This window comes from Ochotona princeps, chromosome 11 (assembly GCF_030435755.1).
Source record: "Ochotona princeps isolate mOchPri1 chromosome 11, mOchPri1.hap1, whole genome shotgun sequence".
In the NCBI taxonomy this organism is placed as follows: domain Eukaryota; kingdom Metazoa; phylum Chordata; class Mammalia; order Lagomorpha; family Ochotonidae; genus Ochotona; species Ochotona princeps.
This window is the reverse complement of record NC_080842.1, coordinates 40,555,193-40,576,276: the sequence shown is the minus strand read 5'-3', so window position 1 is coordinate 40,576,276 and position 21,084 is coordinate 40,555,193. Positions and strand designations below refer to the sequence as shown.

General features: G+C 46.2%; 1 protein-coding gene across 4 annotated transcripts in view; it reads right to left on the bottom strand.

Annotated features, from left to right (window-relative positions):
* Window positions 1-1,632: 1,632 nt before the first annotated feature.
* EXTL3 (exostosin like glycosyltransferase 3) overlaps window positions 1,633-21,084 on the bottom strand; it is a 118,123-nt gene continuing 98,671 nt past the window's right edge. For all 4 annotated transcript variants that reach the window (XM_058670070.1, XM_058670071.1, XM_058670069.1 and 1 more), the window contains 3 exons: window positions 17,294-17,438; window positions 6,417-6,545; window positions 1,633-2,174 (listed from right to left, as the gene is read on the bottom strand). In XM_058670070.1, coding sequence (XP_058526053.1) covers window positions 1,965-2,174; window positions 6,417-6,545; window positions 17,294-17,438 — 484 coding nt within the window. In that variant the 3' untranslated portion in view covers window positions 1,633-1,964. The remainder of the gene's footprint in view (window positions 2,175-6,416; window positions 6,546-17,293; window positions 17,439-21,084) is intronic.

Sequence of the window (21,084 nt, the reverse complement as noted above, 5' to 3'; positions counted from 1 at the left end):
ACCCGTGACGTGCATCCTGACAAATGGAAAGCTGGCCAACACCTGACACTCGGAGTCCTTCAGGGTCAGAATTCTTCCAGGTCTGGCCGGCGCTGGCCTTGTTGGACACAGTGCTCCCTGCGGCACCCCTTCTGGTCAGCCAGACCCGCACACCACACAGCTGCTCGCAGTGAGGTCAGCCACACGCAGGGACCCACAAACTACTCCTTTTTCACCAGGTACCATGCATACAGGTTCCTCACATCACAGGAAGAAATGCAGCCACATGTACACAGGCAGGCCTGAGAAGCACAACCCCATCTCCCAGGCAGCCGCCTCAAGGAGCGGCCCTGGTTCTGCTGGCTGGTGAACAGCATTCCGAGTGAGTCACACTTGTTCTACAGCGAGGTGGTCGCTGCGGGAAAGAGCCCACCCACTTGCAGCAGGTCAGAGAACAGACCCCAAGATAAAGCAGCACACGGTGTCAAGGTTTAGGGAAGACAAGCTGGCATAAGGCATGTGCGTGACCGGGACAAACCTGCACCTTGTTCCACTGTGGGAGACCTCCTGTCCTCAATTCAAAGGCGGGGGCTAAGGAGAACAGGAATCAAGGCTGTCCCTGCCCCCTCGGCTCCCCAGCGACTCCCCCCACTCACACGTACATGCACACACACACGCACGCACCCTCCCCGTTTCGGCTGGCACCCAGGAAATGGCAATTTCAACAAAGCAAGCCAGCAGACATAGGCACGAGCCAGCGTTCCATTTCAAGACTAGAATCGCACTTCCCCACTGCGACACAGCCTCTCCTTTCTCTGGCACATCCCAAAGCAAAACCCTCAGGGGATCCTAAAGACAATCTGGCCCCGTGGGGAACACTGGATGGAGGTGTAGACAAAGGTGGAGGGGAAGGCGAATTTCACCAGAGCATTTGTCTAGAGGCACAGCAGGGGCCTCTTTGGAAGACCGGGGAGGGGGGCCCTCTAAGGTTGCATGCTCGCTCCACAGGGAAGGGAGTGACCAGTGGGCCAGCTGCCCCCCTCATCCAAGCCTGCAAGCACAGCCTATGAGGACCCCCATCTTGCTCATTCTCTTCCTGTGCCGCAAGCACAACATGGGAAGGCAGGACGAGACGCCATGTGGGAGTGCTGCCTTCAGGCTTGCCTCCACTCACACTCTTAAGGAGAGAATGGGAGAGCTGGGACCAGCACTAGGACAAGTTGGCCTCATGGTGAAGCCCCAGGTGTCACAGAACCCAGCCCAGGGACACGCTGCTGGCCCGCAGTGGCCTGCTCCCCAGGGCTATCACGGGGCGGGGGGCGGCGGGGAGGTCACAATGGCCGACGGGCAATGAGAAGATGAAGGGACCGGCCACTCCTTTCTGGGTTTCTGCACAGATTTTCCTGGTGAAAATGGCACTGACCTTTACTCACAAGCCCAACACCAACTAGGTCAGAAGCCCTGCCCATCAGCGCATACAGCATAAGCAGCCTGGTGCACACACAGTGAGAATGTCCAGTTCTCCCCTGGCCAAGTGTGCGTGTGTGTGTGTGTATGTATGTATGTAATGTATGTGTGTGCACATAAACACACAGGTCTATACATACCACACATCTATATAAATAAGCCTTTAGTGGCAAATCTGGAACTTTAAATAATAATAGTTGTTACTGAATCTACACCCACACGCCAGCTGTCCCAGGTTTATGAACCATGCGAGTGACTGCAGGGTCCCTACAGTCCTCAGTGTAAGCTATCAGTCAGTGCCCTGTGTGGGACTCCAGGTCTCCTGACCAGGGTTCCAGGCCCAGTGTGGCTGACTTTGACCTAATGGCAGCTTCTTCCTCTGCATTCTGCCTGCTGCCTCTCCCAGCGGACGACTGGGCCACCTGCCCGGCAGATGGAGCCGAGGTCCTTCCATACCTGGGGACCTTAGGAACCATCTCTTCACTCTGCCCACCTTCTCACCAAAATGTGGGATGGCCCTAGATGAACTTGAAGCACTTGGTCTTGTCGTGGGGCAGGCGGGTCTTGAAGAGCACAGAGTCCACTCTGAACTGGGTGTACAGGAGGGGCATGTAGCCGTACACCTTGACAAAGAAGTTGATACACTTGTGCCGCTCGTGGAAGTGGGAGTCGTCGTGCGACAGGGCCTGCGGGCATCCCGGGCATCGGAAAGTCCACCGTGAGGTCACCTGGGAGCAGGGAAGAGGAGGCAGGGTCAGAGTCACAGTGGGAAGGCCGAGCCACAGAAGCCCTGCAGCTCAGCCCAGCCAACGCTCCCGTTCCACCCCCCCAGTACAAAGACACTGAGCCCCCAGAGCTCCGCCCACAGACTAAGGCAAGAGCTCCTCGCATCAGGCAAGTGTCTGAGACAGTGGGGTCAACATTTTATACCAAAATCCTTCATCTACCTGGTGCCTTTGTCCTAGTAACTCAACTTCTCCTATTTATGTTACTTGTACTTGTCCTGGGTTCAGTGCCGGGTCTGCCCAACCCCAATGCCAACACCAGACTGTTTTCATTCTGTAATGTCATTACCACTTACAACTTCTGATAGGGCAAATCTACATCCTCTTGTTCACTGGTGTCTAGGCTATTCTGGTTCTTTGCACTTCAATACAAACTTGAGGATCTAATTTTCAATTTCTGTATCAGACCTAACTAAATCAAACACATATCCAGCGACTCCATAGATGGAAGATTTCTATCTCCCTTCTATCCCCTGCCTGTCATTTTGCTTTTCAAATAAAAAAACACATCCTTAAAAACATATTAAAAAACAATAATAATAACAAAAAAAAATCTTTCCAATTATCCCAGAATCCAATTTCAGGAGAAAAGCCCATTAATGGGATATTATTCTACTTGACAAATAAATTCTTTCATAATTGTTTTCACAGAAGCAAGGCTTCAAATGGTTTTCATCATGTAACCCAGCAGTTAAAGTTCTGAGTCTTCTCTCCTTTGAATCTATGCATACATATAAATACATTACACAATAAAACATACAAGGAAGGAAGTGAAAAAGGAAGCAATAACTAATATAAAATGAAGTGTGGACATATATGTGAGCACAACTGGACTGTATTTGACCTGGACCATCCCAGGTAATGGAGGCCCAGTGAAGCACTCGGGCTCTGCTTTAGTGCCACAAAGGACAATTCCTACCAGAGCTGAGGCCTCCATCATCAGAGAACGAGGACACTCGGCTGCTCTCTCCACAACCTCAGCACCTGAGCTAGCCATCGGCTCTCTGCTTTCTATGGAAGCTCTTACTAATTTATTCCAAATAAAGCCTACTTATCTTTCTGGATTATTCTTACAAAAATAGTATACTATTCAAAGTAATATGACATTAACTATTCTTTAGTCAGAATTATTAAAGCAGTAACACTGTCAAAAGATTACTGATAAAATAGTCAAACCTTCCTAATTCAAATCAAACGGTTCAATGGTGAAAATCAGATGTACTTAACGCAAAAATCACTATTTCTCTATGTAAGATAATACAAATATTCAGTACCACTATTATTAGATGCATATTTTGTTCAAACTGCTTTTAAACATAAATAACTAAACTTAAAACTTGAAGCAATTATTCCAGAATTTGGAAATTTTCTTAATTTATTCAGTCACTGATTTTAAAGTCATCTGCAATTTGAATGGATCTCATGCATTCTAGTAAGATTGAACAAATTCACATGGAATATTCAAAACATGTATACCATGTCTATTCCCATCATGTCCAACATACTATCTGCACTGAACAGTTCTGCTTAACACAGACCTAGCATGTTTCTCAGACAAGCATGTTTCAACGAAGATGTTATTGTTGAGTATCTAATCAAATACTCTCAATTTCCACTGATGTCATCATAAGACCTATTAATCAAATACGCATCTTCACTGAAGTCTGGTCTCTGGCCACAAACACAAAAAATGGAGTAAGTAGAAAATTGTGCCAGTCGGGCCCAGCGCAGTAGCCTAGTAGCTAAATTCCTCATCTTGCACGCACCAGGATCCCATACAGGTGCTGATTTCTTGTCCTGGAGGCCCCGCTTCCCATCCAGCTCTCTGCTTGTAGCCTTGGGACCCTGCACCCACGTGTGAGACTTGGAGGAAGCTCCTGCCTTCGTATCAGAGCTCAGCTCTGGCTGTTGTGGCCACTTGGAGAGTGAATTACGGGACAGAAGATCTTCCTCTCTCTCTCTCCTCCTCTCTGTATATCTGACTTACCAATCAAAATAAACCTTTAAAACAAATCATGCCAGTCACCAATTTCTTTCATTGATCTGAAAGCCAGAGCTACAGAAGCAGGAACAAACACAGAGATCTTCCACTATCCGGTTCTCTCCCTAGTTGGCCTCAAAAGTTGGAAATGGACCAGACTGAAGCCTGAAGCCCAGAACTCCATCTGCGACTGCGTGCGGGATGGCAGGAGCCCAAGGACCATCCTCTACTGCCTTCTCACCAGCAGGGAGGTGGATTAGAAATGGAACAGTTGGGACTCCAATTAGCACTCATATGGGGTACCAGCCTTACACACAGTGGCCTAACTCACTATACCATAACACCAGACCTGATCATTAATTTCTTCCTAAGATTTTACCACAGTATGTCTGTCACTATAGATAAAAATACACTTTTTATATAGAAAGTTTTGACTGTTACCATTCATGCTTTAAAAAATAAATTTAATATCACTTTCCTGATGGTTGCTCTTTACATGCCTTGGCAAAAGTCTCATCAACAGTATTCCCTGGGGGATCAGGAGGTAAGTTGTGGACAGATGTAAGCAGATTAATGAGGCCCCCAAAGCTCGCTCTCTTTACCATGTTTTCCAACTTGGAACTAGCATCCCCTGGTCATTGCTATGCTTACCATTAAAGACATTATCTTTAAGAATTATTTTAGAGAGACAGAATATGAGAACAAACCCCTAGCAGGTAGTTTACCTACCACAGCCCGGGCTGGGTCAAAGCCAGAAACATGACCATCTCCCCTGTGGGAGAGGCAGAACCCAGTAACCTTAGCCACCGTGGCTGTCCCCCAGGGTGTGTCCCAGCAGGAAGCTGCAACCAGCAGCGGCAGGGGAATTCTGAGCCCGGCACTCACATATGGAAAGCTAAATACCAGCTCCCAGAAGCTATGGTTTGAGTATTGCTCCCAGTACCTGATGGATACTCAGTGGTAGATACCCTAGAATTTGCCTTCAAAATGTAAGAATAATGAAATGTGTACACAAATTTCTGTTTACACACGGCAATAGAAACACCTAAAAGAAAACTTAAGATGTTATCAAATTAAGTGACATGCCCCTTTTATGACAATAATGAAAGCAGACCTCAGGAAGTTTGTTGACCGTAGTAATTTTCATGGATGAATTCTCCTGACCTACTAGCCAAACGTACATCTTGACCAAAACCTGATCACTAGTCACATGAAAAAGAAAAAACTAGGAAGTTTCCAAGAGCATCAGATGGAAATCTGTAATGTAAATATTATTCACTTGAATTGGCAGATTATATGGCAGTGGCTGCGAGGCCCTCCCCAGGTCTGACAGCGCCTGCTTCTGGAAGGCTCAACAGCAGCCTGCGAGCAGGCGCAGGCGCTCTCAACTGCCCTGAGGCTACGAGAAGGCAGAATGCAGAACGAAACTGAGTTCCCTGTGTGTGATCAATCTGAAATTATTTTATTCTGACTCAAATGTATTCAGCAACTTAGGCAAAACAAAAAAAAAATCTCCATAATTCTCATTTTTCAGTAAATTAACCTCTTAAAATAAGAGCTAGGCTCTGGCACTTCTCATAGAACTCTTACCTACGTGTTAAATATAGAACAATTCTTCAGTTACTTGGCTGATGGACATCCCCTTTCAACCTCAAGTTAGCGATCTGAGGACTGCTATGGATTGCTTCTCAGAGCAATGTTGTTAAGTAAATAAAACAGAACACCTGGTAACACACAGGAAACAAGTTGTACAGTGATGCATGTGCCCTCTTAATACTTTCTGGGAAAAAGAGTAACTGCAATAATTTCAAAAAAGTGATGAACAAAAACAATATTCTGGTAGATTACAACCAGATGCAGTAGGATATGAAAAAAATCTGTGACTTCTGACAAGACACAGTTACTACAAATATTCTACAAATTATAGGCTGCTTTGTAATGGAAGACAATGCTAACTTCCAGACAGTGATGAAGAAAGATGTCACTTCTTTATCACTCAAGTTCTCAACTATCTGAGTTCTATGCACTGGCCTTCGGACAGCAGAGTCCCTGTATTAGCAACCCCTTAACCCCACGCTCAGTCCTCCCAGCTGCTGAGCACCATCATTCCTACTGTGCTGATGAAGCAGAACGTCAGTTACATACTGTGTGATTAAATGCTTTACTACGGCATGCATCCTCAGGCCACCGCAGTGCACCCTCACCTTGATTGGGGGCTTCCGAGTGATGTGGGAGACCAGGAAGTTCATGGCAATGTCCTCACAGTTGATGTACTCATCCACCATATCTCGGATGGCCTGGGGCATCACATACGAATACAAGTAGGCATAATACTGTTGGGAGAAGAAAAAGAACCCTCTTATAGTTAGAAGCCACAATTCTTCAGCTTTTAGGGTGGAAAAAAAAAAAAGATGGCTCTGTGGGGCTTCTAGGAAGCTGGGAGTGGGAATGAAAACGGGATAACAGGGAAGCACAACTGGGATTCAAGCAGTCTGAAGCAGGTCCAGGATCATCCTGTAACTGAGCTCTCCTGGGATGGAGAGCTCCCCACCTGAATTACCTTTACCAGCCTCTTGAAGGCACACAACTTTGCACAACAGCAATGGGAAACCAACGCAAAGTCCTGCTAAACTAGGCCAGACGATATAGTTCTATTCATTCCATCATTCCATCCCTGACAGCAGCAACGAGGGGTTGGGTGAGGAAAAGGCCTGGGCGCCTTCTGGGATCCCAATCACAGAGCCAGCACACGCTGCCTGCCTCACGCGGGAAGTCTTCGGTCTCATCAGTTCACTTCCCACTGGCTACTTTCCCTGCAGACTTCACCGGCTCCTGCCTGGATTATCATAGTCAGCCAGCTGCCCCATGTGCTCTCCAGCATTCTACTCTCAGCTATTCTACATTCCAATGTCAACTCCCTACTCCAAACCCGCCAATAGCTTTCTGTCACAGCATTAGCCCAGGTCCTGAAAATGCCACTCAAGATCCACAAGGTGGTGTGCTAACGCCACTCAGGCCTGCTATCAAATTTGTGAAAATTTCAGGAATTTTGTGAACTTGTTAAAAATGGATAAATTTGAAATTAAATGTTACATTAAGAAATGATGCAATAGGGCCCGGCGGCGTGACCTAGTGGCTAAAGTCCTCGCCTTGAACGCCCCGGGATCCCATATGGGCGCCGGTTCTAATCCCAGCAGCTCCACTTCCCATCCAGCTCCCTGCTTGTGGCCTGGGAAAGCAGGAGAGGCCAGCCCAAAGCTTTGGGACCCTGCACCCGCGTGGGAGAACCGGAAGAGGTTCCTGGTCCCAGCATCGGATTGGCGCGTACCAGCCCGTTGTGGCTCACTTGGGGAGTGAAACATAGGATGGAAGATCTTCCTCTCTGTCTCTCCTCCTCTCTGTATATCTGACTTTGTAATAAAATAAATCTTTACAAAAAAAAGAAATGATACAATAAATACCTAAGATTCATCACTTATCAGATGTGTTTCAATTTCTTGCATCCTGAGATTATTTACATCACTGAATTGATGGTGGAAATGCAGTATAATGGCACATAACTATGTGTCACTCCCTAACTCCATGTTCAGAGACTCAAGGTCACAATATTTCTATCACAGAAAACAGTTGTAATATGTTGCAATAAGCTAGTGAGGAATATGAGGGAAGTAGTTAATAATATGATTTATGTATTCTATTAGCTTTAATATCAACATACAGCAAAATATTGAGTTTTCATAGATATTTTACAGCAGTTTTCACTATCTTGTAGCAAGTATATAAAAGTTGGTGAACCTGGTCCCCACGCTATATCCTAGTGGTTAAAGTCCTTGTCTTGCACGCCCAGGATCCCATATGAGTGCAGGTTCTAATCCCAGTGGCCCCGCTTCCCATCCGGCTCCCTACTTGTGTCCTGGGAAAGCAGTCGAGGACGGCCCAAAGCCTTGGGACCCTGCACCCACATGGAGACCCAGAGGAAGCTCCTAGCTTCAAATCAGCTCAGCTCCGGCCGTTCCTGTCACTCGGGGAGTGAATCAACAGACAGAGGATCTTCTTCTCTTTCTCTCCTTCTCTCTGTATGTCTGGCTTTCCAATAAAAATAAAATAAATCTTAAAAAAAAAAAAAAAAAAAAACAGCTAAAAAGCTGGTGAACCTAAAAGATGAATTACACAGAGTAGGCATTTGGTCCAGCCATAGAGACCAGCTTAGAGATGCCCACACTCCATATGAGCATGCCTCAATTCCGGCTCTGCAGTTCCAGCTTCCTGCTGGTGCAGCCCTTGGGAGGCAGCAGGGGAGGGCTCAATTCATCCCGTCCCCATCACCCATCCTGGGGGCCTGGAGTGAGTCCCTCGCTTCTGCCTTTCCCCAGCCCAGATCTGCTGTGACAGGCACTGAAGCAATCAGCCACCAACGAGAGAGCTCTGTCTCTGCCAGCCTCTCAAATCAAAATATATTTTAAAAATTTAAACATGAGTTACATATCTTTGGCATTTAGATGGCTGTTATTAGTATCCTAAAGAACATACTTATTAAATACAACCCGTGCCTTCAGAGCAAGGTGATAGTTTAACAAGGCTGCCTTTTAAATAGAAAACAATGGGCAAAGTATTAGAAAAACAACTGTTTATAATTCTAAAATTGACTAGTTTCATTACCAAAATGACAATGTTAATTTAAAAATTTGCTCCACTGTACATTTTAAAAACATCGAGAAACCTGGCTAACTTGTGAAAATCTTCTAACTTTTTTGCAAGAGAGCAAAGCCATGAGCCTGGAACTCCATCCTGGTTTCTCACATGAGTTGCCAGGGTCCACGGAGCTGGGCCAAGTTCTGCTGTCTTCCCAGGCACATCTGCAGGAAGCTAGATGGGAAGCAGAGGTATTGAATCTAAATCAGAATTCCAAAATAAGATGCCGACATCATCAGCTGCAGCTTAACCCACTGAGTCACAATACCAGTTCCATCTTTTAAAAACAAAATCTGTTAAATGAACAGTCTCAATGCATTTAGAACCTACTCTAAAATTTTAAAAAGGCAACAGCTTCCCATCAGTTTGCTTAAAATAAAACAAAATGAGTGAATGGCATCACAGAAGGCGGGAATAACTAAGCTCACCTTCCAAAAAGGCTGCCAAACCAGATGCGACTGAAAAACTCAAGGAACATGACTTAGGCATAACAAAATACAAGAATTCCCTTCAACGACAGTGAATGCAACAAGCATTAAAAAAAGTGCTCCATTTAAAAACACTTTTTACCTGCCATAATGCATAATATCCACAGATTTAAAATACAATATATTTAATCATATTTCTCACTAAAATGTAAGAATTTCAATTTTTTTGAAACCTTAAATCTTCATCTCAAACTTCAAATTTTTTTCAACTACAGTAGTTCACACAAACTTATACACGGAGAATTTCTAAATAAATAGGCATACCTCTTAGTGTATGTTCAAAAGTTTTATGGAAAAGCATTTGTGACTAGGCCTAGTGTTGTGGCCTAGTGGGCACAGATGCCATCTGTCATGCCAGTATTCCACACGAGTGCCGGTTCAAGACCTTGCTGCTCTGCTTCAGATCTAGCTCCCTACTACTGCACTGAGAAAGCAGCAAAAGATGGTCCAAGTATTTGGGTCCAAGTATGTGGGAGAACTGGAAGAAGCTCCAGGCTCCAGGTTTTACCCTGGGAAAGCCCCTATTGCTATGGCCATTTGGGGATTAACCAGCTGATGAAAGAATTCTGCTTCTGCTTCATTCTGCCTTTCAAATGAATAAAAAATAAATCCTAATTAAAAAAGAAAAAAGCACTTATGATTAAAAAGCAACACCATCACCTGGCTGCCGGAGTGAATGGTGTGGCCCAGCACATTAAGCCACCACTTGGGTGTTCAAATCCCAGCTGCTCATGCTTCTGATCCAGCTCCCCACTGAAGTGGCTGGGTTCATGTCACTCAGAGAGAAGACAAGAGACCCCGGCTCCCAGCTTGGGAACAGCCTGTGCCCTGGCTCTGTCAGGCATTTGAGGAGTGAACCAATAAATGCATGATCACTCAGTTTCTCTCAACCAGTCAATCTCGTGTCCTTCTGTCACTCTTTCAAATAAATACATTAAAAAAAAAAAAGCGGCTGTAAATGGGGCTGCGTTCTGATCAGGGTACGAGTGTAATCCCACTTGGCACAAGTGTGGACTAGGAATGGAAGCACCAAGCCGGGCCAGACTCCAACACCATCTGGTGCACTGCAGGACCAGGGGAAATGTATGACAGACTAGGCTAGGTCTCAGGCCTTACTGAACCATGTGTAAGCTGTATGTGGGTATGGAAGAGCCATGGCTGGCTTGAAACATCCAACAATAAGAACCAGATTGGGTTGAAGAACAGTCAGGAAACACCACTGTTCCTGCTAGGACAGGAGGTGAACTGACCAGGGCTGGCTCATGGACCCACTGGTATACGCGAAACCTGGCACTGGGAGAGTTTCTGATGGAGGAGCCTGGGCAACTCCTCTGGCAGGACACAATCCCTGCAGGTAAGCGCAAGAAGCACAATAGGAAACAGCCCGGAACAGGCTATGGAAATTATCCCACTGGTATACACATGGCATGGATTGGGGGCAGACCAGGCTGAACCTGTTCACATCACCCACTGGTGAGTCCGAGTGCCAGAACAGAGTGTGGGTCGAGCCAGGTTCGGTTGTGATAAATAATAGTACACAATAAGGAATGCCAAGGTGAGATGAGCCGTACCAGATGTGGTTGCAGAGCCCAAACAGCACATGTGATAATCAGGGGGAGGAGGCAAAGCTGACAGAGGAATGTGGGCTCCCCTGCTGGACAACTACTTCCATTGGAAAGCATGGGTCGGGATGGGGGCAGATCAGAATAGGCAGGGCTGTTACACCTGTGGGCCTCATGTGGGCTAAATAAGGGAAGGGCCACGGTGGGCTGACTGTCCCGACTGGTGCAAGCAAAAACTAAAGTAGGTGAGGGTTGGTTGGGCTAGCTGCAAATACTAGCTGGCAGAGGCTGGCACTCGGAGCTAATTCTGTCAAGTCAAATGCCAGAACTACCTGGAAAGTGCATAATCTGGGAGTGAGTGTGGCCTAGAAGGGAACTAGTGAGCACCTCCCTTGGGGCTACCACTCTCATTAGACAGCACAAACACCAGGACAGGGGCAGGGATGGCTGGACAGAAGGGCACCTGCCAGTAGGTGTGTGGGCTGGATAGTAGGTTGGTTGGGTTAAGCTGGGCTTCAATGACATGTACGAGAGCTAAATGGGATGTGGGACAGACTTGACAAGCCTGCGGTGCATACTGGCAAGCATGGGAACCAGGGTAGGGGGCAGAATTGGTGGGGGTAATGGGGAGTCGCCCCAACTAGGCTGCAGCTCCAACCGGTTTGCGTGAGGACCAAGTATGAAGTGAGCAGGATCGAACTGGACTACAACACCCATTGGTTCACGAGGAAGACAGGGCTGGAAACAGAACGAACCCAGCAATCCCAACGACCAGCATGTGCATAAGCTGATTGGTGTGACGGACGGTGTCGGACTCTGTACTAGCAAACTCGCGTAAGAATCAGGCCTGGGATCATCTCAGATTAAGTTTCTTTGGAGATCCCTCCAACTGAACTGCTGATCTTAGAACCCCAACCATGAAGAGACTGTCAGCCAGTGGATTCTGAATAGGGTTCAATGCGATTGGAACTGAGAGATTGGCAGCAATCCGGAACTGATGAACTATCAAATCTGTATGAGCAGGACCCTCAGAGCGTGCCTCCCGTTGGGGATCTGGGATGGGTGGGAGGTTGGGTGGGGCTTTTCCCTTCATTTTTTTCCCTCACCCCAGATACAGGGTAAAATGATATTGATGTGGAAACAATGGTATTACCCACTTTGATCCTGTAGCCCTTGACCCTTTGTTCCCTAATCAACTAAGTAACATTATTAAAAATAATAATAATAATAAAAAAAGAAATTTCAAAATGCACAAAAAAAATAAAAATACAAATGCAAGGAAAAAAAAAGTGAACTGTTATCAGCAGTGACCAATGTAATTGCTTCCAAGGCACAAACAAGTATAGCAAAGAGATAAAATTTTAAAGATACCAGTGTAAGGGAAGTAAGGTGTCACAGGGCAGAACAGCACACCTGCCCCCTCCACAGGGGGCAGTGGCTTCCTGGTGCCAGCACAGAATGTAAGCCTGAGAGAGTCTGATCAGTCACAGTCCACATATTTCTATAAAACAGTCTGATTCTCAAAGGTTGGCTCCAGGGGCCACAGCTGTGGCAACTCAGACCAATCCTTCACCTGCAACACGGACATCCCACGTGCGCACCAGTTCATATCTCGGCTGTTCTACTTCCAGTCCAACTTCTTGTTTGTGACCTGGGAAAGCAGTGGAGGATGGCCCAAGTGTTTAGGACCCTACACCTACATGGGAGACCCTGAAGACCCTAGATCCTTGCCTTTAGGTTGGCTCAGCTCTGGCTTTTGTAGGCATTTGAGGAGTGAATCAGTGGATACAGTTCTTTCTCTGTGTAAATCTGCCTTTCTAATAAAAATAAATTAAAATCTTAAAAAAACAATGTCTATGGAAGGCCAAGACTTGAACATAAACAATAAAACTGTCAGTCATAGATGCCACAAAACCTTGGGAGTGTGAGACGTGTGCCTAGGAAGACACAAAAAGGATCAGCAGGTAAAGCTTACTAAATGTCCCCTGTGGACAGTCCCCCACGAGAACCATCAGGTGCTCAGACACACAGGGAGAGTGGAGTGAAGTACAGCCAGGGGCCAGTGTCTTTGATGTGAGGCTGGTGGATGGCAGCAACAAGGAAAATGGAATGGTCCTCAAGTGAGATCATGCAGGACAATTCAGAGTCGCTGGCAAATGATGAGAATGTTCCCCACTGCCTTCCCCTCTACAGAACGAGTCTGGGGAAATGAGTAGCATCAGAGCGCACCAGTAAGGGCTCAAGCGGAGACGCGGTCCCAGAGAGGTCAGGCTCCAATCCTATGGCAGGGCTGGAGAAGGTATCCTGTGGAGTGAACAGGCCTAACTTAACACAGACATTCTTCACCATCCAGCGAAGAACGTGGGAGGGAAGGCACAGAGCAGTGCCACCCAACAGAATTGTAATACAAGCCACAACTGTCATTTTAGGTTTTCTATAGCCACAATATTCACTAGCAAAAAGAAAACTGTATTTGCTGGCACTGTGGCACAGTGCAAAAAGCCATCGCCTATGGTGCTGGCATCCCCTATGGGTGTTCATGTCCCAACTGATCTACTTCTCTTCCAGCTCCCCACTACTACACCTGGGAAAGCAGAAAAAGATGGCCCACGTAGCAGCTCAGGGCTCCTGGCTTCAAATCAGCCCACCTCCAGCCAGTGCAGCCATTTGGGGAGTAAAGACTAATGGAAGATGCCTCTGTCTCTAACTCTGCCTTTCGAATAAGCAAGTGAATCTTTAAGTAAAACACTAAAGGTAACATTATTTTACCGTGTATCCAAAAAATGCTTGCATTTCAATGTACAATCAGTATACAAAATTCATTCGTACTATTTTCAAAATCTGGTATACACTTTACACTGACAGCATATCTCAACTCTGTCTAGTCACACTTCAGGCTCAAAGGACAGAGGGCCAGTGGTTACTGACAGAAAAGGTACAGAAGAAGCTAAGTCAGAAACAAAACAGAACAACAGTGCAAAGACGCAGGAGGGGGCGCCACCCAGAGTGGCCAGCCCTGCGGATCAGGACGTGGGGCACTACGAGTAACGAGCTCCGAGGAATCAGGCTGAACCGGCACATCAACACCGAGCTCTGCAGGTGGGTACGGCACAACAGGGGCCCAGCAAGTCAGAAAAACCATCAGACTAAGTCTTCTGTTGGCTGTGCCATCGCTGGGATGGCAATGTTGACACTCGAAGGTATCTGAGGTTTTTAGCTCAACATCCTTTATTTTGCAGAAGGCCAATACTCAAAGATAAACTGATTTTCCTAATGGCCTCTATGCTATTTCAAGGGCAGTTCTCTTATCCAGACATTCTGTTCCAGAATTGTTTTAAGTATCTTGGTCATTCTCCTTTTTCTTTTTTTTTTTTTTTTTTGGAATTTTTTTTTTTATTGTATTGTTGTTGACAATCTTTACATAGTTAATTACAGTTAAAGGAAAAAGAAAAAAAAAAGAAAAAAGGAAAAAAAAGGTTCAGGGGGATAGGAAAGTGGGCAATGCCATTATGTCCATATTGTTTCCATCCTGCACCTGAGGTAAAGGGGGACATTGAGGGAGAAGCCCCACCCGGTTTCCCGCCCACCCCAAGTCCCGGATGTGGGGCATGCTCTGAGATATGTGCCCAAGTGGTGTTAATAGTTCTCTAGTTATGAATCGCTGCCCGTTTCGCTCGATGAGGTCGTCCACTGATTGATATGGTCCATCATAAAGTCTCCGTTTGCCCCATAATTTGCTGCCAACATATAGCTGAGATGAATGACTGTCCCGTTCTGTCTTCTGTCTTTCCTTGGTTAGAGTTCTGAGTCCAGCAGTTCGATTGCGGAGATCTCCAAAGATACTTTGAGGTATTCCCAGATTAGTTTTTTGTATGTTCTAGCAAGCACAGGGCCCGGCACAGTCCATCACCCCGACCAGCTGGTGGTTGCAACTGCTGGGTTGGTTCTGTTTTCAGTCCCGAGTTGCACTGGAACCAATGGGTGTTGCAGTCCAGTCTGGTTCGGCCCTTACATCAACCAGTGGGAGCTACAGCCTAGTCAGGGGGACCCACATTAACCCCCACCAAGCCCGCCCCCCACCCTGGTTTGCCAGTATGTGTAGCAGAAGACCCGTCTGTCCCCCATCCCATTTGGCTCTGGTACCCGTCAATGGGTATTAAAGCTTAGTTCTATCTAACCAACTCAACCATCCAGCCCTCACAGATGTTGTTGAGTGCCTCTCTATCTAGTCATCCCAGTCCCCGTCCTAGTTTTCATGCCCTCCTACGGGAATAGTGATTCAGGAAGGGGGAACCCACTTTTCCCTCCCAGGTCTCTCTGTCCCGGTTTATGCACTCTTTAGGTGGTCCTGTGATTTGACTCGACAGAATTAGTCCCCAGTGCCAGCTTCTGCCAGCTGATGCTGCGGCCCTGATCTAGTTCACATGCAGCGCACAGGTGTTATAGCCTTGCTTAGTCGGGTCTGTCTCTATCCCAGCCAACACTCTCCAGTGGGAGTAGCTGACCGGCGAGGGGACCAGCCCCTTAATCCCCCCGCCAGCTCTGCCCCTTCCTTCCTGGATTTCACGTGTGCTGGATGGGTGCTGCATTCATATCCAGTACAGGCAACCACGCCCTGGCATTCCATAATGTGTACTGGTTTTGTCGCAACCAAACCCGGCCCATCCCACACTCTGTTCTGGTGATCGGATTTGCCAGTGGTTGACATGAACTGAATCAGCCTGATCTGCTCCTGACCCATGCTGAATGCATGCCAGTGGGAAACTTTCATGGCCTATTCTGGGCTGTTTCCTATCATGCTTCTTGCGCTTACCTGCAGGGACTGTGTCCTGCCAGAGGAGTTGCCCAGGCTCCTCCATCAGAACCCCTCCCAATGCCAGATTTTGCGCTTGCCAGGGGGTTCTTGAGCCAGCCCTTCTCAGTTCACCTCCTGTCCTAGCAGGAACAGTGGTTTTTCCTAGCTGGCTTTCACCCCATTCTGGTTCCTGTTGTTGGATGTTTCAGCCCGGCCATGGCTCGTCCATACCCACATACAGCTCACACATGGTTCAGAAGAGGAATGAGACCCAGCCTAGTCAGTCCCACATCAACCCTGGTTCTCCATAACACCAGATGGTATTGGGATCTGAACTGGCCTGGTGCATCCAATCCCAGCCCGCACTAGTGCCTCGGGTGACTGCAACTGTTTCCTAGATAGAACACAGCCCCCATTCCAGCACATACACTCCTTGGTGGGAGCCTCATCCCAGTTGTGGTGTCCCCTTACCTCCCAGTTTGGGCCTGTTCCTAGCCGTGAATCACGCACCTGCCTGTGGTTGCTCTGAGGACCATTAGGTGCAAGCCTCAAGTTCATTTGGGATTCCCTAATTGCCAGCATTCTGTTTCCTCCATTTTGATTGAAGGGATCCCCAAAGAGACTTTGAGGTGTTCAGAGATCAGGTTACTAGCAAGCACAGTGCTTCACGCCCCCAGCACTGTGGGTTCAGGAGGGAGCCTCCCCGGAAGCAGGTCAATGAACCAAAAATCAAAAACTCTGGCCGGGCGGCCAGCAGGCGGAGCCTGGCGCCAAATGGCGCACTGGCCGCCCTGGAGCAGCTCCCCACGTGTACGTGGTAGCTACTGTGTGTTCCCAGGCTTGAGGCGTGGCCATCCCAAGGCCCCCCGGCAGGCAGTGGGGTAGCTGCCTGCCGGAGGTTCAAGTCCTTGGGCCCCAGTCCCACCCTTCCTGGCTCCTCCCCCCAGCTCAAGCCACATGGCGAGCAGTAGGGGAGGCCCAGACTCGCTACACAGACCCCCGGGACTCACCCAGAAAAGGGGTAGCCATCGAGGTTCCGGCAAATCTGGGAGCAGCTCCCCACGTGTACGTGGTAGCTACTGTGTGTCGGTCATTCTCCTTTTTCAAAGGTTTATTTATTCATTTGAAAGGCAAAGCAACAGAAAGAGAGAAGGTGACAAAGAAACATCTTCCATTTGCTAGTTTGTTCCCCAAATGGTTGCAACAGCCCTCAGAGTTCAGCCAAGCTAATGTCAGGAATTGCAATAGGGTCTCCCACACAGGTATCAGGGGTCCAAGCACTTGAGTCTTTTTAACAGGGAGCTGGTTCAGAAGCAGGGCAGCAAGGATGGGAACCAAAACTCCAAAATATGGAATGCTGGAGCAGTAAGTGGTGGCTTAGCCAGCTGTACTGCATCACCAATTCCTGCTTATTGCCTATAAAATTTTCTAGCATAGAAGGAAACGGCAAAAAAGCCAAAGAATCCTACCTCAGGGTAGTATTTCACTACTACACACAGATTCATCTCTTAGTACACTGAGGCCATTCTGGAGCGTTTTCTAACCTTGTGAAAGAAGGCAGCACCTGTCAGCACCATGGACAGCTCACAGGAGTAGTTGGAGTTGTACAGCCAGGACTGGTGAGGGATGTCCCAAGCGTGGTATCGGCCAGGAAAGCCCACAATGCGGTCCCGAGCTTCCCTCCAAACCCTAAAAAATACAAAACACATACACACACTTGAGAACCAAGTACTAAGATTATCAAAATGTTTTAAAGTACTGTCTATTTCTCATCTTTAAATAACAAAAAACTACCCCAAATTAAATGAACTGTGTCATACACAGCTTTCTTAACACCTGCCCATTTCATAATCTGATAGCCAGCACCTCTCCAGCCCCACAGTAAAACAGAAAAATGGATTTTTTACAACAATCACCTAGAAAGTAAGAAGGTATCAGTTTTATTTCTCTTAACTCATAAATAAATGTTTTAATGAGCACCTTAGTTCAGCTGGACACATATGTAATTTGTGCTAATACAACACTGAGAAGGTATATCATGAAAAACATTTTAAGACACCATTGGGGTTGTTTGTTATTGATTTGAAAGACAGGAGACAGGGTGCTCCCATCCACTGTTCACTCCTCTAACACCTACAATCACGGGGGCTCAACCAGAAGGCAGAAACTGAACCTGATCTGTGTCTCTGTCCTCTGGATGACAGGGATCTAAGTACTTGAGCCATCAGGCACTGCCTCCCAGCATGTGTATCAGCAGGAAGCTGGAATAAGGAGGGGCACACAGAGCCTAGGAACACTGATGATGGAGTGTGGGCATCCCAAGCAATGTCCTAAGGTATGCCAAACACCTACCCCAAGACCACGTATTTAACCACAGCAAACTACTGCCTAAAATAAAATGTACCAAACCAAATATCTAGTTCAAACAGAACTGAGGCAGAAAGTTGTATCTTGAGAAATGGTCCACCAACGAAAGGTTTCATTAAATCCAAGAAATTGAGAATTCAATGTTTCACGATAAACTTTTATATCATGTCCAACTTTATAGGCAAGGAAATTGGAGAGCTGAAATTGGAGAACTGAAATCACTTAAGAGTTCCACAGGCCCCGGCAGGCCTGCAGAAAGACTAGATTTAAACTGCCTGAGAAACTTCTCTGCTATCCACAGGGAACTTCAATTCCCAAAACATGGAAGATTTCATTCCAAAAGCATTCTTCTCCCAATAAATGACAAAGCAGCTCATTTAGTTCAATCACAACTTCTATCACAATACAATATCCTTCCAGGGTGGGCATTTTCAGACAACTGACATTTTTTTTTTAAACCATGGCAAGGAATATATACATACATAAAACTTCTTAGTTTAACTATTTTTTACTATTAACCATTTAAAGTACACTGGCATTAGGCACATTTGCATGACTGTGTAACAATCACCACCATCCGTCTCCAGAGCTTTCTCATCTTCCCTGACTCTCTGTGCCCAAGACATGACTTTCCACTCCCACTTCCCCCAGCTCATAAACCACTATTCCCCTTGCTATAAACACTCTGTACCTCATCAAGCAGAATAATACAAAGCATAAAGGTCTAAAAAAAATCATTTAAAAAGCATGAAGAAAACTTAAACATCCCTTAACTCCACTTTTCATGAACTTTTCAGATCCCTCTCTTCTTTATCCTTTGTGGTGCCTATTACAAACGATGTCATCATGACTACCCATTTATTCTCTGTGAACATCTGACATCCATTTTCTTCGGTGCCTCCTTTCTCTTGCCATTAGAGATAGCTTGCCTTTTTCTTAGCTAGCTAAGTAGAAGATAATCAAATTCAACCTTTCATCAGAGGGAGGATTTTTTATATTTATCCTTTCCTTTTGAACCTAGATCTGTTTTACTCCCAGTTAGGTGAAGTAAGTAAAGCAGATATTAGTAGGAGGAAGATTTTAGTTTAAAGGATACCCAAACAAATGTGAAAAACATTAGGATGTACAGGTAGGATTCTTCACCAAACCTCAAATTTTGAACAACTGCTAAGAAACACTTTGCAAGGCTTTCCAAGTCTACCACCACCAGGAAATCTGTTGAGGGATGGCATGGAGCGGGTGTTCAACCCTGAGTCACTGGAGATGACAAAGCATCTGTTTTGATAAACTTCAAATTCATCAAGGCTAGGTCTTCTTATCTGCATTATTCCTGGAATCCAGGGATACATGGCAACTCTCCTGTTAACACCACAGCTCCCAGTCCACAGTACACTCTACACTGTGGTGCGATACCAGAAACACAGCTCCCCGTTTCCCAACACCAGCAATATCTGCAATGACAAAGGCCACTCCTGGAGATACTGTCCAGTTTTCTCCCCTTCATGGAAACATGTGGAAAGAGCTATCTGATTATCATGTAACAAAGGAACATACCTCGGTTTAAATCCTTTCTACATTGTACTACATTTTTAAAACTTCTTTACTTATTGAAAAGCAGAAGAATAAAGAAAGAGAGCAAAGACTCCATCAGTCCATCTTCCATCTACCCAACTGGTCACAACAGCTACGGCAAGGCCAAGATGTACATGGTGGGAAGCAACTGAGGCCAGTGTCGCAGTGGTGAAAGAATTCACCAGAACAATCAGAGTTAATAGGGTTATGTTTATTGAACACACTGCAAGGGAACAGTGGCCAGGACAGTAACAAGCGGCTGTCTGTTGCCATCTTTTCTAAGATTTACTTATTTATTTGAAAGGTAGAGTTACAGAGTGATCATCCACTGTCTGCTCATTTCACTCCCCAAATGGTCACAACAGCCCAGGCTGTTCCAGGAGTCTGGAATTTCATGAAGTCCCCCGTGTGTGGCCCAAGCACTTAGCCCACCTTCTGCTGCTTTCCCCAAGCACACTGCAGGGAATGAGGTCAGAAGAATAGTCAGAACTTGAACCACTACTCTTACAGGATGCCAGCATCACAAGTAGCAACTTACCAAGTGGTACTACAATGCCAACCCTGGTTTTTGGTTTGTAACCAGAGGCGCAACAGTCTTATTTCAATAATACACAGGGAGAAGTCAAAGGAAATGTGAGCAGTTCAGAGAGGAACAGGTGATGCTCTAACTTACAAGTAATGTGCCAACTCACTCTTCTAGGTGGGTTTAAGGTGGATACACCAAGGAAGCTACTGCTCCTTCCATCTGCGGATCTGTACCTATAAACCCAAGCCAAAGGAAGCCTGAGGGCTGGGCAAGTCAGCCTGGCATTCCAGGCAAAGGAGAGGAATACAGGGAAACTAGTTCTCTCTCCTAGACGCAAACTCAATTTGCATAAGATCTCTAGCATTTCTGAAGCCATCTGTGAAGAACTAATTATTCCCTGAACTGACTGGCAACTAATGCTTCTGTAATAAAATTTAAAATGAACCACATGATTTATTACCTTAGACACCAAAAGCATAAGCAATCAACAACAAAAAGATTTCATCAAAATGTAAGGTTTTGTGTCAACAGACACAATCAAGAAAGTGAAAGATCATCCACAGAATGGGAGAATATATTTGCAACTCAGCTTCTCTAGTAAGGAGAAAATATATATATATATAAAACCTAAACAAAAATAGACAATTCCGTTTAGGTGTTCCTCCAAAGTAGTAATACAAATGGCCAATTCAGTCCTTCCACTTCTAGAAGTTTTGTTTTTATTTTTGCTTTTTAATCCTCATATAAAAATTTGCACAGGGGGCCCAATGCAGTAGTCTAGTGGCTAAAGTCCTCACTGGGCAGGCATGGGGATCCCATGTGGGCCCTGGTTCTAATCCCAACAGCCCCGCTTCCCAAATAGCTCCCTAC